General features: G+C 41.7%; 2 protein-coding genes across 34 annotated transcripts in view; both read left to right on the forward strand.

Annotated features, from left to right (window-relative positions):
• ABI3BP (ABI family member 3 binding protein) overlaps positions 1 to 22,433 on the forward strand; it is a 315,232-nt gene that overhangs the window by 53,096 nt on the left and 239,703 nt on the right. For all 33 annotated transcript variants that reach the window (XM_073307173.1, XM_073307105.1, XM_073307211.1 and 30 more), the window contains exon 2: positions 12,097 to 12,276. In XM_073307173.1, coding sequence (XP_073163274.1) covers positions 12,097 to 12,276 — 180 coding nt within the window. The remainder of the gene's footprint in view (positions 1 to 12,096; positions 12,277 to 22,433) is intronic.
• Positions 1,653 to 7,518, forward strand: LOC140907237 (uncharacterized). Its single transcript, XM_073332711.1, has 3 exons — positions 1,653 to 2,205; positions 2,793 to 3,139; positions 7,429 to 7,518. Exons 1-3 carry the CDS (start codon positions 1,653 to 1,655, stop codon positions 7,516 to 7,518), a joined length of 990 nt encoding a protein of 329 aa, XP_073188812.1.

The following is a 22,433-nucleotide window of genomic DNA, read 5'->3' on the forward strand; positions in this document are numbered from 1 at the left end:
GACCAGAGACAAATGTAAATTCCAGCTTTCTAATGTAATGGGGTATGTGTTTGTAGACCTATGGTTCTCAATACTGTGTGTAGTGGAAGTCGTGAAAAGTCAACATGTGCCAACCATTGCTACACATAGTTACCACAGGTATTTCCTAGTCTAAGTATGAAGAAAAACTGTGTAATCTCAGATACCAGTGAGTAGTAATTATTGGCAAATGCTGACTTTTTAATGCCAAGCTCTGTATTTACTGTATTTGAGGTAAAACTGTCAAAGCCAGTGAGTCTAAAAGTGTTTGGTTTAGTTTGTCCCTAGTCCAGAACTAAAATAGCAAGTACCACAAAATGTGGCTTTCTAGTATATAATGGCATTTTGAAAGAAATCATCTCATATTTTCTATAATTTATTTAAATCTTCATCTTCACACCTTTCAACACTTTGCTGTTAGACACATACAAAAGAAAAAGCTAGGCAAGTATGTTGAAAGGTATCTGTATCAGTGTAATGAAATAGATGTGTGACCAGAAGAAGACAGAGTTTAGTACTTTCAATTTCTGTCCTGATCAGATTAGTGTGCTGTGCTCCTCGGTTCCACCCCACCCCAGAGATAGCTGCCCTTCAGTAGAGCTCAGTTTGGTTTCTATATAGCTCTTACTCATGGGAGTGTTGAATTGCTTATTAGTTAATATTTATCAAGCTTTTTAATATCTGATCATAAAAGGTGCAAGGAATCAACAACAGGTCTAATAAAAGTACCTTCCCATTTAAGGTAGTATACTGCTGTTGTGAGTATGAAATCCAGACAGGAAGAAAATACTTTTTAAAATGACCTTGAATAACATTTTTTCCCCTCTTCTCTAATATGCTAGCTCCCATTTTTGGTTGATAAATCCATGCCATAACGAGGTACATATAGAGTTAATTTAAGTTGCTAACTCACTCAAAAGGCGCTGCTATGCCGGTTCCTTCTTTAGGAAGCAGGCTCTTAAAGAGGCCTCCAGTTTGCTTTTAACATAGAAATTACATTACGCCCAACCAGGGAATCAGTGCCTTTTAAAGAAAGTGCTCCATTTCTGAAACTAGTCAAATGGCTCAGTTCTATATTTGCTCCTTATCTCGTTACAGATATGAACTAGTGCTAGAATAATACAAAAGCTGCCAGAGTAGTTGTTAATTATACCTTGTAATTTTATATTACCTTTCTGTGGTTCTCTTCTACTAGGCTTTCAGATTAAAACAAAGAACCTGGTAAAACACTCATCAGGGACATTGAAATGGAAAATTGGGCCTCTCTTAGCCCTGGTCTACACTAGGACTTTAGGTCGAATTTAGCAGCGTTAAATCGATGTAAACCTGCACCCGTCCACACAATGAAGCCCTTTATTTCGACTTAAAGGGCTCTTAAAATCGATTTCCTTACTCCACCCCTGACAAGTGGATTAGCGCTTAAATCGACGTTGCCGGCTCGAATTTGGGGTACTGTGGACACAATTTGATGGTATTGGCCTCCGGGAGCTATCCAAGTATTGGCCAGTGCATCTGAGTTGAGAGTGCTGTCCAGGTAGACAGGAAAAGAACCGCGAACTTTTGAATCTCATTTCCTGTTTGGCCAGCGTGGCAAGCTGCAGGTGACCATGCAGAGCTCATCAGCACAGGTGACCATGATGGAGTCCCAGAATTGCAAAAGAGCTCCAGCATGGACCGAACGGGAGGTACGGGATCTGATCGCTGTTTGGGGAGAGGAATCCGTGCTATCAGAACTCCGTTCCAGTTTTCGAAATGCCAAAACCTTTGTGAAAATCTCCCAGGGCATGAAGGTTAGAGGCCATAACAGGGACCCGAAGCAGTGCCGCGTGAAACTGAAGGAGCTGAGGCAAGCCTACCAGAAAACCAGAGAGGCGAACAGCCGCTCTGGGTCAGAGCCCCAAACATGCCGCTTCTATGATGAGCTGCATGCCATTTTAGGGGGTTCAGCCACCACTACCCCAGCCGTGTTGTTTGACTCCTTCAATGGAGATGGAGGCAATACGGAAGCAGGTTTTGGGGACGAAGAAGATGATGATGAGGAGGTTGTAGATAGCTCACAGCAAGCAAGTGGAGAAACCGGTTTTCCCGACAGCCAGGAACTGTTTCTCACCCTAGACCTGGAGCCAGTACCCCCTGAACCCACCCAAGGCTGCCTCCTGGACCCAGCAGGCGGAGAAGGGACCTCTGGTGAGTATACCTTTTAAAATACTATACATGGTTTAAAAGCAAGCATGTGAAAGGATTACTTTGCCCTGGCATTTGCGGTTATCCTAGATGTAGTCCTAAAGCCTTTGCAAAAGGTTTCTGGGGAGGGCAGCCTTATTGCGTCCTTCATGGTAGGACACTTTACCACTCCAGGCCAGTAACACGTACTCGGGAATCATTGTAGAACAAAGCATTGCAGTGTATGTTTGCTGGCATTCAAACAACATCCGTTCTTTATCTCTCTGTGTTATCCTCAGGAGAGTGAGATATAATTCATGGTCACCTGGTTGAAATAGAGTGCTTTTCTTCAGGGGACACTCAGAGGAGCCCATTCCTGCTGGGCTGTTTGCCTGTGGCTAAACAGAAATGTTCCCCGCTGTTAGCCACAGGGAGGGGGGAAGGTTGAGGGGGTAGTCACGCGGTGGGAGGAGGCAAAATGCGACCTTGTAACGAAAGCACATGTGCTATGTATGTAATGTTAACAGCAAGGTTTCCCCTGAAAGAGTGTAGCCACTGTTTTATAAAATGTGTCTTTTTAAATACCGCTGTCCCTTTTTTTTTTCCACCAGCTGCATGTGTTTCAATGATCACAGGATCTTCTCCTTCCCAGAGGCTAGTGAAGCTTAGAAAGAAAAAAAAACGCACTCGCGATGAAATGTTCTCCGAGCTCATGCTGTCCTCCCACACTGACAGAGCACAGACGAATGCGTGGAGGCAAATAATGTCAGAGTGCAGGAAAGCACAAAATGACCAGGAGGAGAGGTGGCGGGCTGAAGAGAGTAAGTGGCGGGCTGAAGAGAGTAAGTGGCGGGCTGAAGACAGGGCTGAAGCTCAAATGTGGTGGCAGCGTGATGAGAGGAGGCAGGATTCAATGCTGAAGCTGCTGCAGGACCAAACCAGTATGCTCCAGTGTATGGTTGAGCTGCAGCAAAGGCAGCTGGAGCACAGACTGCCACTGCTGCCCCTCTGTAACCAACCGCCCTCCTCCCCAAGTTCCATAGTCTCCACACCCAGACGCCCAAGAACGCGGTGGGGGGGCCTCCGGCCAACCAGCCACTCCACCACAGAGGATTGCCCAAAAAAAAGAAGGCTGTCATTCAATAAATTTTAAAGTTGTAAACTTTTAAAGTGCTGTGTGGCATTTTCCTTCCCTCCTCCACCACCCCTCCTGGGCTACCTTGGTAGTCATCCCCCTATTTGTGTGATGAATGAATAAAGAATGCATGAATGTGAAGCAACAATGACTTTATTGCCTCTGCAAGCGGTGATTGAAGGGAGGAGGGGCGGGTGGTTAGCTTACAGGGAAGTAGAGTGAACCAAGGGGCGGGGGGTTTCATCAAGGAGAAACAAAGAGAACTTTCACACCGTAGCCTGGCCAGTCATGAAACTGGTTTTCAAAGCTTCTCTGATGCGTACCGCGCCCTCCTGTGCTCTTCTAACCGCCCTGGTGTCTGGCTGCGCGTAACCAGCAGCCAGGCGATTTGCCTCAACCTCCCACCCCGCCATAAACGTCTCCCCCTTACTCTCACAGATATTGTGGAGCACACAGCAAGCAGTAATAACAGTGGGAATATTGGTTTCGCTGAGGTCTAAGCGAGTCAGTAAACTGCGCCAGCGTGCCTTTAAACGTCCAAATGCACATTCTACCACCATTCTGCACTTGCTCAGCCTGTAGTTGAACAGCTCCTGACTACTGTCCAGGCTGCCTGTGTACGGCTTCATGAGCCATGGCATTAAGGGGTAGGCTGGGTCCCCAAGGATACATATAGGCATTTCAACATCCCCAACAGTTATTTTCTGGTCTGGGAATAAAGTCCCTTCCTGCAGCTTTTGAAACAGACCAGAGTTCCTGAAGATGCGAGCGTCATGCACCTTTCCCGGCCATCCCACGTTGATGTTGGTGAAACGTCCCTTGTGATCCACCAGAGCTTGCAGCACTATCGAAAAGTACCCCTTGCGGTTTATGTACTCGGCGGCTTGGTGCTCTGGTGCCAAGAGAGGGATATGGGTTCCGTCTATAGCCCCACCACAGTTAGGGAATCCCATTGCAGCAAAGCCATCCACTATGACCTGCACATTTCCCAGGGTCACTACCCTTGATATCAGCAGATCTTTGATTGCATGGGCTACTTGCATCACAGCAGCCCCCACAGTAGATTTGCCCACTCCAAATTGATTCCCAACTGACCGGTAGCTGTCTGGCGTTGCAAGCTTCCACAGGGCTATCGCCACTCGCTTCTCAACTGTGAGGGCTGCTCTCATCTTGGTATTCATGCGCCTCAGGGCAGGGGAAAGCAAGTCACAAAGTTCCATGAAAGTGCCCTTACGCATGCGAAAGTTTCGCAGCCACTGGGAATCGTCCCAGACCTGCAACACTATGCGGTCCCACCAGTCTGTGCTTGTTTCCCGAGCCCAGAATCGGCGTTCCACAGCATGAACCTGCCCCATTAGCACCATGATGCATGCATTGGCAGGGCCCATGCTTTCAGAGAAATCTGTGTCCATGTCCTGATCACTCACGTGACCGCGCTGACGTCGCCTCCTCGCCCGGTATCACTTTGCCAGGTTCTGGTGCTGCATATACTGCTGGATAATGCGTGTGGTGTTTAATGTGCTCCTAATTGCCAAAGTGAGCTGAGCGGCCTCCATGCTTGCCTTGGTATGGCGTCCGCACAGAAAAAAGGCGCGGAACGATTGTCTGCCGTTGCTCTGACAGAGGGAGGGGCGACTGACGACACGGCTTACAGGGTTGGCTTCAGGGAGCTAAAATCAACAAAGTGGGTGTCTTTACATCAAGGAGTATTTCAGGCAGGACTTCACGGAGGGTTCCAATAAGAAATGGTGCACCTAAGTTATCGTTCTTATTGGAACAAGGAGGTTAGCCTGGCCTCTGATTGATACATGGCTAGATTTACCTCGCTGCACCTTCTCTGTGAGTGACTGCAGTGTGACCTAGAGGAATGAGTCCCCTAGACAGGGGATGAGGCAAATGAGTACAAAACAAATCTGGTCTATTTCTTGTTTTGACCCACTCCATCTATCTTTTACATTTTTGGCTGGCAGCAGACGGTGCAGAAGGACTGCATGCCATCCACATCTCATGGCTGCTCGGCAGAAGATGGTACAGTACGACTGCTAGCAGTCCGTATCGCCTGCCTGCTCACCATAAGACGGTTTAATAGGACTGACTGCAGGACTAAAGAGAATGACCTGGTCAAGTCACTCCAAATTTAGTCCCTGCGCCCATGTCTGCTCAGGCGCTCCCAGCCGACGTGGCCAGGAGCACCTCGGACATGACGATGACGGCTACCAGTCGTACTGTACCGTCTGCTGCCACAAGGCAAGGGGTTGCTGCTACTGTGTAGCAATGCCGTACCGCGTCTGCCAGCACCCAGGAGACATAGGGTGACGGTTACCTGAGCGGGCTCCATGTTTGCCGTGGTATGGTGTCTGCACAGGTAACTCAGGAAAAAAGGCGTGAAACGATTGTCTGCCCTTGCTTTCACGGAGGGAGGGAGGGAGGGAACGGGGGCCTGACGATATGTATCCAGAACCACCCGCGACAATGTTTTAGCCCCATCAGGCATTGGGATCTCAACCCAGAATTCCAATGGGCAGCGGAGACTGCGGGAACTGTGGGATAGCTACCCACAGTGCAACGCTCCGGAAGTCGACTCTAGCCTCGGTACTGTGGAAGCGCTCCACCGAGTTAATGCACTTAATGCACTTAGAGCATTTTCTGTGGGGACACACACACTCTAATATATAAAACCGATTTCTAAAAAACCGACTTCTATAAATTCGACCTTATTCCGTAGTGTAGACATACCCTTTTTCTAACAGCTGAATTATCAACTAGTAGAGAGAGCTTTAAGAATGGGAGAAGGCAGGGGTAGAGAGGGAACAAGGAGTGTGCTTCAGGATCCTCTCTGCCTTCAAGGAACTACCTACTCCATGGATTAACAAGAGGGAGGAATCCCATGTGTCAGATAGTCCCCTGCCCTCCTAGAACTTGCTACAGTCACCCCAAAGTTTGTGGCATCTGTGTGTCCAAGTGCACATTACATGTTTGATTGTAATAGTAATTTTCAAAGTTTAAAGATGTGTGCACCATTTAGAAACATTTACAGATAAGCATTTGAAGAGTTATATTCCTTGCTTGCTCTTGGCTCCTGCTGCCTGTTCCTGACTGCTTATTTCTGTCAACTAGCCAAACAAATGGTGCTTCCAGGTGGCATCCTCGGACTCTTTTGGGCTGTACACTCTTTCCACTAAGCTGTTCCTTTAACATACAGTTGTTTTTATTGGACTGTCCTTTCAAAGGTCCTAACCTTGTGGATGGGGAATTCTCTCCCCAAAATGTTTTAAAATATCACATGTGGAGAAATTTTCTTTTATGATTTATGATTATAGTTAAGATATTCTTTCCACTGTATGTCATGTTGTTTTTAGCCACTGATGATCTTCCACTGCAGTGAATATTTGAATTTTTTTGGCAAGCGAGGACAGAAGGATTATATTTCACAGGTAGCTATGGGTCTGAGAACCTTCCCTTTAGTGATTACCTCAATGTAAAAGACATAGCATTTGTGTCTGTGGACGGAGGGTCAGATTTTTACTAATACATGCCAAAAGCTAATGCAAGTGAGGAAAAGGCAAGAGTACTCCACCAAAACCCAAGGTTTCACTGGGATTCTAGACTAAATTTGCCAGTAGCTGGAGAGGGTGCGGAATGCAAAAATGCTGACTTTTACTCAGCAATTGGCATGGCCATTTTGTTCCTCAGCATACTATGCTGGTCCCACACATGCAGCCAGGTCAAGGGCTCCCTGCTAGGTCTTACTGGAAAGCAGCAGGCGACACTTGGAGAACCACTCCAACACTGCCAGCTGGGCAACATTTATCTTAGGTGATTCTTCTGTGGCTGTCCGTCACTCACTCTGCCTCTCTCCCTCTATTGGAAGCAGTTTCTGTGTGGTAATTATTCAGTATCTCTGCTTAGTTCACTGATTCCCAGTCTATTGGTATTCTTGTGTGGGCTGAAAACACTGTAGTTTGTTCTCTCTGGCTTATATAATGTATACTCAAATTCACTATGAAAAATGCCAGTGTACTATTTACAAGAATGTTATTAAATATAATGTTTAATATTTCATTATGTGAACTAGCTTCACTTGTGGTTTATTTTTTATAATGTGTATGAAGAAAAGTGAAGATGATGATGATGATGATGGCATTAAGTGGAAGTTAAGCCATGTTGAGACAAATTATTCAGTGTTCATGAAGAAAAGCTGACCTTTTGTTGTGGCAGAGGTGAAATGGGAGTATAACAATAAGCTGACTCTTTGATCGTTATTCTTCTCATAACTAACATCTGGTGAAATGTTAATAGGTTTTCCTGAATCTAGATGCAGTGGAAATGCTACAGGTGGAATAAGTGCATGTGATAAAATAATCTCACAGTAATTCTGCATTCTTGCTTTGGAAGTAGTTGCTGATAAATAGGGAGGTGAATCAGAAAAATCAGTTAGTTATGGAGCATGAAACTCAGTAAACTTCCACTTGCCCAGCTTTCAGCCTCGGTTCATATTCAGAATACTTCAGGGTCCCACACATGTAAACTTCAGTTGATATCCTTTTCAAGCCCCTTTACCACGTAAACTGAAATTCCCTTAGCCTCTGACAGAATTCCTACCATTCATGTAGAGACATGAAATAGACATCACTTCTGAAACTGGATTTCAGTCCCTACAAGTGATGGTACAAATATTTCCTGGTTAATTAGGTAGGTTTCTCTGCTAGGCACCAGGCAAAGGAAGGCTGGTGCAAATGAATACTCCTAGCTGGTTTGGGATCATTATTCTCTGAGTTTGAAGTATTCAGTTGTATGTAGCACTATTCAAATGTACTCATTTCTGTACATTTTAAACAGAAAAAAAAAACCAAGGTGTTTGAGTGCTGTGATCTTTTTGCTCTATTCAGCAGGATCACATATTGGTTATCTAGTGGTTAATACAAATTAAATACCAGAAAAAAATCAGATTTGGATAGAAAAAAAGACTGTAAGATGAAATTGAGGTACTTTGTTATTAATCAATCAATAAATAAATACTTAGCACAATATTATCAACTTAATCTGTGCATTGTTCATTTTACTCTTCTCACTTGATGGTGTGTGGTACTGGAAGCAGAAAGATTGCAGTAATTGAGTACAGTATATTTTGGCTCCGATTTAAAACTGAAGAAAGCCCAATTGATTGTGCTAGTCTATTTTAAGGCTTTGTTCCTGCCACAGTGAGATCAAGGGATTGATTTCATTGTAATTGTTACATGATAGGGGAATTTTCTAGGAGAGTAAAACACATACCTGTCATGTGGTAACAGCAGGCAGGCTTCTGTGACTTACGCTATTCGTTCAGCACTGTTTAATTGGCTACATGAATGTTTATATGAGTGCTAGCCACATAGGGTGATATTACGAAGAATGGGAAAGTTGGCTCTGACTATGTTTGTACTTGAATGACAAATAGTTCTAACGGTGTGAGACCGATTTAGTGTGGATGGAGCTAATTACTCAGTCCAGGGGTTGACCCTAGAAAACCTCTGTTCCAATAGTAATGACGTTATCAATTTAATGCAGTAGATCATGATATGTAGCAAAGCACTAAATCTAAAGCAAAAGCAGAATTATTCTTGTCCATTCCTTCTAGAGGGCCCTGCTATGCCAGTATCTTTTATCTCAGAACGTTTGTGATGCTCCAATCTCCAGCCATCCCAATAAGAAAACCATGGATTTATTAAGAGAAACTGGTCAGGCTTCTAGGTTTACCAGTTGGTATCCACCCCTGGCCCTCAACTCCGTAGAGTTTCTCTTTCATAAATTTGACTAAAACTCTTTTATATTTTCTTGATTTAATTTAGTTTATCATCAGGGCTAAGGAATTACTAAGAATAAAATATTCTGTCAAATCAGAATCAAATCAAGCAAATTAATCTCAATATTGCCTTGGACTTCAATTATCAAATGAATACCAAAATATAATCAATCCTTATATAAATTCTAAAGACGAGTCTAAGAAGTTGTCCATTTGGGTATAAATCTCAACCACAAAATTTCACCAAAATCAAGTGAATTTATCATTTGTGTCTGCTTAAGAAGCTTAATACTGAAATCAGGTTATTATCTAATGTCTGAACCATAACATCAGAGCCAATGATAAAGGTTCCCTCTTAGACTTCAATTCTGGTCTGAAGGTTAATCCTTTACCCCTCACCAAACCCCCAACAGAGATGTTATCACACAGACTTTAATAGAATACTCTTCATAAGAATAATTTTAAGAATTCTTATTTACCAAAAATTACAGGTGACAATCTGAGTCTCAAGACACAGAACACACTTTATTAAATTTCTTTTATGAAACAATAATTACAGTTGTTTAAGCCTGGGGACCGTCTCTTTCTAGCATCTTGCACATGGGGTCTTTTGGTGCTCAAACATACATGCAAATACACAGCCACAGTTTCACAACTTAAATAAATACCTAGAAAAGGCCTGGACATCTCCAAGCTACTAAAGATAAGACTGGAAAAGAAAAAAAAAAGGGCGTGTATGTGAAAAGTATGATACTTAAGATGATCAGCTCTTGCAGTCTTCTTGACTTTTGCAGAGTAGGAGGTGGAAATTCAGGCAAAGATCCAGACTGGGATGTTCTACTGCAGCCTCACACTTCCTTTAATGGAGCTTTGGGGTGCAGGAGAGACTGGAAAATGGAGAGGCTTGATTGTTGATACGGTGATCTCCTTTCCTTAAGATAATCAGTCTTGGAGATTCTGGTCTGGAATGTCACTCTTCCACTGCCACATCCCCAGAATACTGGACATTCCAGGACTTCCAGGGATGGCATGGGCCTCCCCTTGCCAGCATGACATGGTGTGTGCAGGGTCACACTGCATGGGGGAAGCCATATTGAAGAGTGCATTCTTCCACAAGCATGACTTTGGATACAGTGTGTGTGATAATGCTGGCAGGGGTAGGCTGGTGTGCTCTTCAAAATGGCATTCCTTGTCTGATACTGGACAAAACTATGACAGGTTTTGCCTCAGTACTGGAAGGGGGGCAAACCGTCTACCTTAGATGGCTTATTGACCCGAAAGGCCTTTGGGCGGTGCCTTCATTTTCTGTGTACTGCACCTTTTAAATTTCTAAGAAATCTGCCTGATTTCAGAGACTGTGATCATTTTGTTTTCAGAGAAGCTGACACCTGTTCAGAGAAAATACACACTGTGCCTTCTCAAGGAGGTTTTGTTTGTGTCTGTGCTTTTTCCAGAATCTAAAATATGTCAGCTGAAAGCACATGGTTGTCCTTTTAGTGGAAGGAGACATACAGTGTTGCAAACTCTTACACTATTAGTGCAAGTCTGGCAATATTTGTGTTTGGGGTTTTTTTTCCTTGACTCTCTAGCCCCTGGAAGGAAGTGATTTCATGAGAATCTCTGCTTTTGTTTTTTTTAAGTAAGTTTTTTATCCCCCATGATTGCAGATAATCATTGAAAATGTGCCTTGAGTACAGCCCAGGGGCTCAGAAAAGGTAAATAAAAATCCAACATGTATTTTTAAGCCAGTCTCATAATTTTGGGAGAGGGGCCTAACCCATTTCTGAACATGGGGATTGGAATTAATGGAAATATAACAAGCATAACAATGAAGTGTGAGCTGAAATGGTATGTACTGAGAATTGAAACACTACCCCCGCTATCTCACACCATGACAGAAACATACTGATTGTCTGTAAAATTGATCGTTCTGTTATGAAGGTCATAATATTATGACAATAACATGATGTTCTGTGCTGCTATAAATTGTTATATTGTATGGATATTCAAGATGTTTCTCATTTTCTGTTCTGTTTCCCAGGAAAGAATAAAAATAAAAGTTTTAAAAAAATCTCCTGGTATTTTGGCCAATATAAGCACGTTAGTTCTGATGTGTAGGCCTGACTAGAAAATTACATTTTGTTTACATTAACATAAAACCACAAACAAACAAAAAACCCCAACAACAACAGCTTACTGTAATTTCAACGGGGTGTAGTTATTATTTTCCCCACACGGTTGTATCATATTCCCATGCATTGTTAAAGAAATACAGTGAACTTAAAAACCACACTTATGTACTTCCGTTGGAAATTTTTCAGCTATGGTTGTTACAGGTGATACCTAGAATTATTGAAAATAAAGGGTTTTTTTTTTAGTTTACTTCATGCATTTCACAGCAGTTAGCATGTAATGAGTTTTAGTTTCTACGCTGAAGACGGGAGCATGCCTTTCAGCCTGGGTAGACAGAATTGCGCTAGGTCTGGTTGAACTAGCGTGCCAAAAATAGCAGTGTGGTCATTGCGGCATGGGTGGCAGCACAGGATAACCACCCAAATACGGACGCTGGGAGTCTGGTGGGCTTATACTCTGACAGCTAGCCAATGTCACCACAGCCATACTGCTATTTTTCATATAGCTAGTTCAAGAAGCGTTAGCACATGTCTATCTACCCAGGCTGGGAGGCACATGCCCAGGTGCTGTGAAGACAAAATCCCATTGTTGTTTGTTGCTGTTTGAAAGACTTGCATGAAGGAGAGAGAGCATTTAAAAGAAAAATGTGAGTGTAAAACTCACAAAAGTTGGCAGAGGGCTCAAAGGCAAGTGCAGTCCCTGAAATGACGTTTAGTTCGCTTTTTGAAATGAGCTAGATTTCAAGGAGACTGCTCCTTTAAACATTTGTTGTCTATCACTAGGGTGTTGATCTCCTTTGTATTCTGATATTCTCTTAGTGAATGAGAAGATAACTCCTCACCTCTTCTTTTTCTTTCTTCCCCAGTTAAAAGACAAAACCTGAAAGTCCAGATTAACACAACTGATGATACCATTTGCATGAAATACCTTCGGCTAAGTCCAGACACCAAACTCCAAGGTTTCATTCTGGGATATGGAAGCAGCTTCTTCTCTAACCAGTATATCCCTCTGCCTTCAGAAGGAAAATCCTATGTAACAGAAGTTGGTAAGGCATTATGGTTTTGAGTGCTACTTTTGGTCAATGGACAGGGGATTGGAATTAAAAGAATGGGAATCTGTTTGCTTTTTTAGGGAGGGTGGGGTGAGTTGTGTGTGTTGTTGTTTGTTCAGGGATTTTTGAAAAGTTTTCAGATGGCAGAGGAATTGGGAGATCATTTAAGGAAGACAGGGACTGTATTTCTGGTTCTGGAAAATTTGATGTTGGTTGGCTATTTGGTTTACATGTTTTTTTAACTGCTGAAATTTCTTTTCTGACATTGGCTGTATGCATGGATTAGATAGGGTGATTTTGGATACAATTGTAGTCACCAGAGACAGCTAAGGTACCAGGGAGTCAGGTGGCTGTCAGGCTTTAGGCCCCTGTTATAGGGTTCAGAGACTCACAATAGCAACTAAAGTGGGCCATTTGAATTCTAACTCAGGAGTATAAAAGCTATTTCCTCTAAAGCTACCATCTGAAGAGGTACTGCAAAGAGAAACCCTAAGAACAGCTTGGGAGTGAACTGCAAAATTAAGGTTTATATTTGTAAATACAGCACTTGATTACTTAAATTGTAAATAAAGTCCAAACCCCAAGAAGAGGGGATGAGTTTGGACAATAAGCCATGTGTGTGTGAGAGATGTGGTAAGAATGGGAGTCTAGTCATTAACAGAGTCCTCAAAAGTTAAATATACAACATTGTTATTAGCAAATTTTGTTCATTCTTAACTAAAGATGAGACTGAACCATAAAATTTTGGTGTACCCAAAGACCTAAAAACATTGTCTTCTGTTCCATGGCCTCAGTGCACTGCAATGGGAGTGATAATTGTCATTGATGTTAGGCAAATTTAAACAGGAAATAAAATGCCAGTTTTTAACAGTGAGGGTAGTTAACCATTGCAACAGCTTAGCTAGGCATGTGGCAAATTCTCAGTTGCTTGGAGTATTTAAAGCAAGATTGGATGGCTTTCCAAAAGATTTGTTCTAGTTCATCTGCAAATTGTTGGACTACAGCAGGAATTACTGGATGAAGTTCTATGGCTTGTGTTTATGCAGATCAGATAAGATCAAGTATGTCCAACCTGGCACTGACCGCTCTAATATCAGCGTTGTGGTGAGGCTTTGGGAGGCCTAGGAGAGCATGCTGACTAATGTTGCCTTGACTCAGAAAACAATTAAAATATTGGCTTATGGCCATTTGACCTTTCTGAATGATGATCAACCCTCTGGTTGAAAAATTTGGACACCACTGGACTAGGTGATCATAATTAGTCCTCTCTGTCCTTGAAGTCTGCCCTGCCACCGTAGTATCAGAATACTTGGTGGTGTATGTTTATGGGGGAAAAGGTATCACCGTACTGAAATTCTTAAAGTGCCCCTGCTAATGTGGTTCTGGGTTCTTACAGCGATTTCATAATAAAACAGCAGAATTAAAAAAAAGAACAGAGGGCGTTTCAGTGATAACAGTAACCCCTTGGGGTGGGGATGTGCATGGCAGGGAGGGGAATGCTATAGATTTTTTTTTTTTAAAGTAAGGAGATTGGGGGGCCAACGGGATTTTGAGGGTGTGAATTCCTTCCTCTCTGGGCCACTGCAGCAAAGACATGATTGTTGTATAGCTGGGAATCAAACTCCTGAGATCTTTCTAATTCCATCACTGATTTAGAGTTTGAGTTCAGGAAAGTCCCTTACACAACTCCAGTGAAGTCAGAGTTTAACAAGTCTGAATTAGTCTCTTCGTATAATTTCTGCAAATGGGTATAATGCCTTCTGTAATTAATTTTCAGGAGTGCTGAGGCTTAATTGATGTTTGTAAAGTACTGCCGTCCTTGGGTGAAAATAGCAATGCAGTCTTCTGTAGTTCTCCTAAATTTTTTCCATTTAATAGGAATGATGCTACCTGGTGCTGTGTATAATCATATGAAGCCATGGACTCTGTCAGAGGCGGACTTCATCTGGGACAGATTGCATTTAGTAGTTGTATTTTCTGTAGCTTTTATGTGTAAGGTTAGTAGCTTATAGAGAAACAAAGCTCTCAGAGCACCTATTACCTGAGTGGTGCAGTACGTCCGAGTATCCAGCTGTATCCTAGAATTCCATAGAAGCTGTTGCTGTTACACAAGCAAGATTCTGCTCCAGTGAAGATTAAAAAAAAAAGATAAAACCCTTGACATTTATAGCATGGAATGAAATGTGCTATATGGTCTCATATATTTAGACACAACAAAGCACCAAGTCAATGTCCTTCTCAGTGTGTTTCGTTATGCCGAAGTACTGGGGAGGACCTTTCGTTTCACACCCCTCCTCCCCACACGTTTCATTGACAGATTCAAGCTGTCTACATCGTAATAAAATCCATTGAGACAACTTCTTAATGGCAATGCATCACTTAAAAGTTAAGGGAAATAAATATAAGTATACTTGTGTAATGTAACTGAAATGTAAAGTACAATATGCTGCAGTTTTAAACACTAGCATCTGTGACTTTAGGCAAACATCTTTCTTGCACAGAGCAAGAAAGAAACCAGCTGCAGAATTTGCTAGAGGGTATTGGTGTACTCCTCAGGTCTACAGTGTTTATTGATTGCATTTAAAGATAACAGATTTATGGTAATTGTGTTAACTCAGGGGCATTTCAGGTTAAAGAGATTTGAGTTATTTTATGTGCCCTATGGAGCTGTTCATTTGAATGAAAAAAGTCTTCTGTACTGCATTAAAATGGAACTCCAGGTTGCACATTTCCACCTAAGTATATAGCATTATCTTAAAGGTAGATCCTAAGTGGTATTTATCTCATGCTCAGTGCAGCTTGAGTGGGAGGTGGGAGGGAAAGGTGGTTGCAAACAGCCCCTTGATTCTTTGGCTAGCTGCTGTCATAAGTTAGAGCAGCCACAGAGCTGCTATTATGCTGGCTGGAAGGGTCCTGTGGAGACTGTTCTGCCAGCTGATTTCCCTGTGATTAGGGAATCCCCAATTAACCCTTTGAGGGCAGCTTTCAGTCCCTTTGTGCCCCTCGGGTGCTCATAGGTGACTTAACCTTGGGTTGGGATCTAACCCTTTAATATTAAAACTAATATTTGTTCATTTTAAGTTCTAAAAACAAAAAGATATGCCAATCCATAGCTTAAGACATTCTGTCAATTAAAACTACCTGCAACACTGTACAAAACAAAAGCCAGGATAATCACCCTAACTCTTTAACAAAGTCACTTACAATCTAACTAACTAAACAGACCAATATCTCATTCTGCCTGAGATCTTGTCTCATTATCTCGATGTTCCACCCCTCCCCACAGGGCTGGAAAAACAAATGAGCCTTGCTGATTGCCCTGAAGGTCAGCTGATTCAGGCTGCTTTGGAACAGAGTTGAGAGAATGAATCCCAAAGTCAAAGTGCAGTCATAGCTCATATAAACCAACCAGGTCCAATTTAAGTCTTCTGCTAGATGCAGCCATGGCAGTGTTGCTGTCAGGGTTCCCTCCCCACTCTAAACTCTAGGGTACAGATGTGGGGACCCACGTGAAAGACCCCCTAAGCTTTATTCTACCAGCTTAGGTTAAAACTTCCCCCAGGCACAAATTCTTTGCCCTTGGAGGATATGCTGCCACCACCAAATGATTTAACAAAGAAACAGGGAAAGGACCACTTGGAGTTCCTATTCCCCAAAAATATCCCCTCAAGCCCTTACACCCCCTTTCCTGGGGAGGCTTGAGAATAATATCCTAACCAATTGGTTACAAAGTGATCACAGACCCAAACCCCTGGGTCTTAGGACAATAGAGAAATCAGTCAGGTTCTTAAAAGAAGGATTTTATTTTAAAAAAAAAAGACCTTTGTAAAATCAGGATGGAAAATAACTTTACAGGGTAACAAAAGATTCAAAAACACAGAAGAACTTCCTCTAGGCTTAGTTTCAGAGTTATAAGAAACAGGAATAAGCCTCCCTCCAGCAAAGGAAAAATTCACAAGCAGAACAAAAGATAATCTAACATGCCTTGCCTGGCTTTTACGTACAATTTTTGTAATATGAGAGACTTTTAGGATGATTTATAGGAAAAGGAGTTTTCTGACCTGATGCTTCTCTGCTTCCCAAGAGAACACACAAAACAAAGCCTCCCTCCCTCCCCCCAAGATTTTAAAGTATCTTCTTTCCCCATTGGTCCTTTTGGTCAGGTGCCAACCAGGTTATTTGAGCTTCTTAACCCCTTACAGGTAAGGAAGGAATTCTAGGCTACCCTTAGCTATATGGTTATGACAGTTGCATCGGGAAAGAAGTGGTCTCTCAAGGAGGCAGGTCACAGGCCACTCGTTGCTTTAAATCTGCAATGATCAAGACCATAAATTGCTCCCAGAAGCCAATAGCAGGCAATGTGGATTGTACAGCATCATTGTATTTTCATCCTGACAAGCTGCTCCACTCACCAATAAGATAGTAAGCTTGAACTGGTGCAGAATATGACTAATAATGTTAAGGGATAGTCCTGTGTAGAATACATTGCAAGGGAATCGTAGAAGTGTAGGACAAGAACGGACCTTGAGAGATCATCAAGTCCAGTCCCCTGCACTCAAGGCAGGACTCCATAATAATTAGACCATTCCTGACAGGAGTTTGTTTAAACTGTTGTTAAAAACCTCCTATGACAGAGATTCTACAGCTTCCATAAGCAATTTATTCTAGTGTTTAACTACCCTCACAGCTAGGAAGTTTTTTCCAGTGTCCAACCTAAACTGCCCTTGCTGCAATTTGAGCCCCTTGCTTCTTGTTCTATGCTCAGAGGTTAAGAAAAACAATTTTTCTTCCTCCTCTTTGTAACAACCTTTTACACACTTGAAAACTGTTATCATGTCCCCTCTCAGTCTTCTCTTCTCCAGACTAAACAAACCCAATTTTTTCCTTTCCTCATAGGTCATGTTTTCTAGACCTTTAATCATTTTTGTTGCTCTCCTCTGGACTTTCTTCAGTTTGTCCACTTCTTTCCTGAAATGTGGCTCCCAGATCTGGACACAATTCTCCAAATGAGGCCTTATCACAGAGTAGAGCTGAAGAATGACTTCTAATGTTTTGCTTACAACGCTTCTGCTAATGCATTCCAGAAAGATATTTGCTTTTTGGCAGATTCATATTTAGCTTGTGATCCACTATATCACTCTCATCCCTTTCCACGGTTCTCCTTCCTGGGCAGTTATTTCCCATTTTGTATGTGTGCAAATTGATCCTTCCTAAGTGGAGTATGTTGCGTTTGTCCGTATTGAGTTTCATCCTATTTATTTCAGATCATTTCTCCTGTTTGTACAATCATTTTGAATTTTAATCCTATCTTCCAAAGCACTTGCAACCTCTCCCAGTTTGGTATTAGCCAAAAACTCTCTATGCTGTTATCTAAATCGTTGATGAAGATATTGAACAGAACTGGACCCACGATCGATCCCTGTGGGACCCCACTGGATATGCCCTCCAGCTTGACCATGAACCACTGACAACTACTCTCTGGGAACGGTTTTCCAACCAGTTAGGCATCCACCTTATAGTAGCTCCATTTAGGTTATGTTTCCCTAGTTTGATCCTGAAGTGATAAAGGCGTGGATGACAGTAACACAACACTGGTTTATATATGGAAGAAAAAGTGAGAGTAGAGAGAGTTTGGAATAAAGATAAACTAGGTGATTGCCACAAACAGAACAGTACCACCTTGGCATGAGCCTCTGAAAATTATAATTGGGTGAGTTATCAGTCAGTCAGACCTGTATGTCTAGGTAATATTTGCTCTGTCCTTGGCAATGCCAACATTGTGCATTTTAAAGAATTTTTGGAAACTAAAAAATATGTGTATGGAATGGAATCACCTCCTGGCCTTACTTAGTAAGGCAAGGCCATAGAAAAGGAATGACTTCCCTAATTAAACAAAAGTGCTAATGAAGGAAAATATGCAAACTCAGTGTATAAATAAGCCATAACTTCCATGAGTTCATAATAAGATAACAAACCTGCACTCCCCCAACACATAGGCATATACTTTCCACAGTACCCACCCTATCACTATTGAGTTTTGGTACGACTAAAGGTCCTGATTCTCTGCTGATCCACGTATCCTTCATAACACAGTTGACATTGCAGTCAGTGGGGCCAGACAGGCCAAACTTTGGCCTATGGCATGTGAAATTACATATGTTTATTTGCAGCCAAAAAAAAAAAAAAAAGCCCGTGAATTTTAAGTTGACCTTTCCTAGTATTTTCAGCCAAGATGCATGACTTGGATTAATGTGTGCTTATAGGACCTATAACACCAGCACTGAATAGTCAGTAGCTCGCAACAGTGATCCTTTACATCAACAATTTTTCTTTCCCTTTTCTTTCTTTTTCAGTTAAAATAACAAATAACTGAACCAGCCATTGTGTAAAGTAATCCAGCAGACAGGACCATAGAGAGGACATAGGCAAAAGAAAAGGGTTTTATTGATTTCCTGAACTTGTAATGTGCATACGCTGGCTGTAACCTCTGTAGTACCATGCCTCTCTGCATACCCAGAGTCAGCTCAGGGAGAAGGGTGAATGATAGTGGTTTGGTTAAAAAAAAACACCTTAAACTATTTAAATTTGTAAACTTCTTGGGGTACGGGCAGTGTTTTCCTGTGTGGTCTATATAGTGCTGAACATACTTTCTGAATTTAAATAATAGATAAGAGATATTAGAGAGACAAAGTGGGTGAGATTAGAAACAATAGCATCCTGGAAGGTGCTCAGATCCTATGGGAAGGAGCATCAGTATAAGATCCTAGAAAGAATTATTCAATTTACAGATGTTTATACAAAAGTCTCCACTTTATTTGAATTTCATCTGAATCTATTGAGCCTGCAAAATGGGTAGCGGAAGAAAAGCCTTTCTGTGAAATTTCTGCTATTTCTTCCTAGTCAGGTTAGAAATATTACAAGACACCCTTTCTCACTTTCTTTTGGTTCTGCTAGATGGAACCAAGCAAATGCAGAGACATGAGAAAATAGGACTGAAATTTTAGAAAGAGAAAAATAAATTTTATTTTAAAACACCAAAACCAGTGCAGATTGAGTTCAATTTAAATTTTGGGGAAAGCTCTGAATTGGCTTTTTGTTTTATCCAAACCAGACCACATCCCCTAATAAAAGACCAAGGGATGCCTGGGGAGTTTCCTCATAACTTTAGAGTGGTAGCCATGTTAGTCTGTATTAGCAAAAACAACGAGGAGTCCTTGTGGCACTTCAGAGACTAACAAATGTATTTGGGCATAAGCTTTCATGGGCTAAAACCCACTTCATCAGATGCATGGAGTGGAACATACAGTAAGGAGGTATAAATACACAGCATATGAAAAGATGGGAGTTGCCTTACCAAGTGGGGGGTCAGTGCTAAGGAGCCATTCAGTTCAATTCAATTCCCCTTGCTAAATACTCACACCTTTATGTCAACTGTTTGAAATGGGCCACCTTGTTTACACTGGCCTCATTAACAAAAGTGACTTCCACTCCTTCTCATCAACTGTTGAGAATTGCCTACTTCCAACTTAAATTGAGTTGAGCAAACTGAAAACTAGGAAATGCTCAATTATGTTGTTCATGCAACTTTCACTCTGACCTCTTTCGTCACTGCCCCAATATGCCTCATTAATACATATACTTTTACTCTCCACCCAAATATATGGTTTCTACCTTCAGCACCCCCCCTATAAAAATTGTTCCAGCACCACTGCTGAGACATTGCTTGAAGAAGGTAGAGGGAAAGTGGCGTGGACAACCTTTTTTGTTTTTTATCCTTTTAATAGTGTTTAAAGAAAGAGAGAGGAAATATCTTTTGCATTTTCCATTCTGAAAAGAACAATAGTTTTTGGAAACTAATATATTTTTTAGCGCCAGTTCATAAAGTATCATTAGCTAAAACTTGTGACAGTCCTTTCAAAAAAATATGGCTGGAATTCCGCAGCGTTCTCTATGATCAGTTGTCAACACTGCTCTGTTTGTTAATATCCATGGCCTCGTGAGCTTTCGTTTTGGTTTCCCATTGCCAGTTCCATGAACTAGCTGATTATATATTCTGTCATTTTATTGTAGATTTCATATTCTCCACTCCAGTGACCTCAACTGTATTTGCTTAACTAAACATAAGTTTCATTAAAATAGATATTTAACCTCCCTCCCCCACTTTGAGTTTTAAGACACTTGCTAGAGTTTTGCACTGCATATTAGTCTCTTAGTGACATTGACATGTATAACAAAAGTCATGGCATAGCAGATAAGGTAATGAAGAAAATAAGTGTTGGCCTGTGTTATTAGGATGTGTCAATGATATATCCAGTGCAAGGAATGTGATTAGTTTATAGTGACACTGAAATGTTTGCTCACTTACATGCTGCCTTGTAGTCTTTCCAAGGTTTAAGCTATGATATGTTCTAGAGATATCTAGCAGAACACATAGTATTTAGATGTCAGAAATGTCTGAATTAAATGAACTATGGGAAACAGATTGAGTTCTGATAATGCACTGTAATGTTCTGGTGGTTAGTGACTATACCAAGATAGGTGTATGTGCTTGCTGTTAAACAGAGTGAGGGAGAATAGTATCGAATGCAGTGTACTAACACACTGTTTCACAAAATCTAGTGCTTTGCCCATTTGTTACTGGAACACTCGACTTCTTCTCCCTTGTGTCAACAATGGTATCTCCACGTGTGACCTTTGTGCTTTACCTTTCTGGCTGCTTCATTTTCAGCTGTGGGCTTTCTAACCTGAGTGGACTGCCCCACCATCAGGTAAGACTTGCATCCACAATGGCATGAGAAGTGGTGAGCGTTGGTTTGCACAGCTGAGGTTTTTCTGTAATTTACTAAACTGGAGCAATTGTTGAAAGGTATAAGATCCACTGTGCGAACAGAGAATCAGGCATGGGACTATTTGGACTTTCATTCTTATCTCTTAACTCCAGATTGATCTATATGGGACAAAGTCGTTCCAATCCTTCAGGACTCTTGTGGCTCCTGTGGCATCTTATAAATTAAGTAAGTTGAGAAATCCAGAGCAGGTCAGTCAGTGCCAAGCATCACTTCTACAGCCTTCCAGATCACCAGCTCATGGAATAGGATTCACTCATGAATAGACTATGCCATGTGGCAGCAAAATTTGCCAGGAATGCACTGTGTTCTGACTACTGTTTATGCTTAAGCAACTGAACATGGCGGCTATAATGGTAAGTGGTAAACAGCCTTAATAATGGGGGTTGCTATCAGTGTCTCTTTTAATAGTGCATAGAAGCACAAGGAGAGATCAAGGCTCCATTATGGTTGGCACTGGACAATGCCTCTCCTAAGGAGCTTACAGTCTAAACAGATGAGAGACACAAAGCTTCGCAGAGAAGAAGTATTACTATCCCAATTTTACAGCTGGGAAACTAAGGCACACAAAAAATTGAGTGGCTTGCTAAAAGCCACACAGGAAGCCTGTTCAGAGCTGGAATTGAGCCTAGATCTGTAACAGATCCACAAACTGAACTTAGATAAATTCTGATGCTTCATGGAGATTGTAGGAAAACTGCAGTGAGTTGTTGATATGAAAGAGAATATGAAAAGAGAGGTTATAAAACTAGAATTTTGTCTTGTTTGCTGTTCCCAAACATAAAGGTAGTGAAGTCCTCATTTGTTTGAAAATACTTCATTATTGATCATAGGCCATGTCTACAACAGAAACTTTTGCCGATATAGCACTATCAATTAGGGACTTGATATCTTATGACACTTGGATACTACCAGAAGCCACCATATTGATGTAGTTATATTGGCATAAAAGTGCTTTTGCTGGTATTGTGCTCGCTATAAACTATAAAGGTTTCAGAGTAGCAGCCATGTTAGTCTGTATTCGCAAAAAGAACAGGAGTACTTGTGGCACCTTAGAGACTAACAAATTTACTAGAGCATAAGCTTTCGTGAGCTACAGCTCACTTCATCGGATGCATGGAATGGAATATATAGTAAAAAGATATATATATATATATATATATATAAACACACACACACAGAAGGTGGAAGTTGCCATACAAACTGTAAAAGGCTAATTAATTAAGATGAGCTATTATCAGCAGAAGAAAAACACTTTTGTAGTGATAATCAATCAAGATGGCCCATTTAGACAGTTGACAAGTT

The sequence above is a fragment of the Lepidochelys kempii genome, chromosome 1 (genome assembly GCF_965140265.1).
Source record: "Lepidochelys kempii isolate rLepKem1 chromosome 1, rLepKem1.hap2, whole genome shotgun sequence".
NCBI classification, from domain to species: domain Eukaryota; kingdom Metazoa; phylum Chordata; order Testudines; family Cheloniidae; genus Lepidochelys; species Lepidochelys kempii.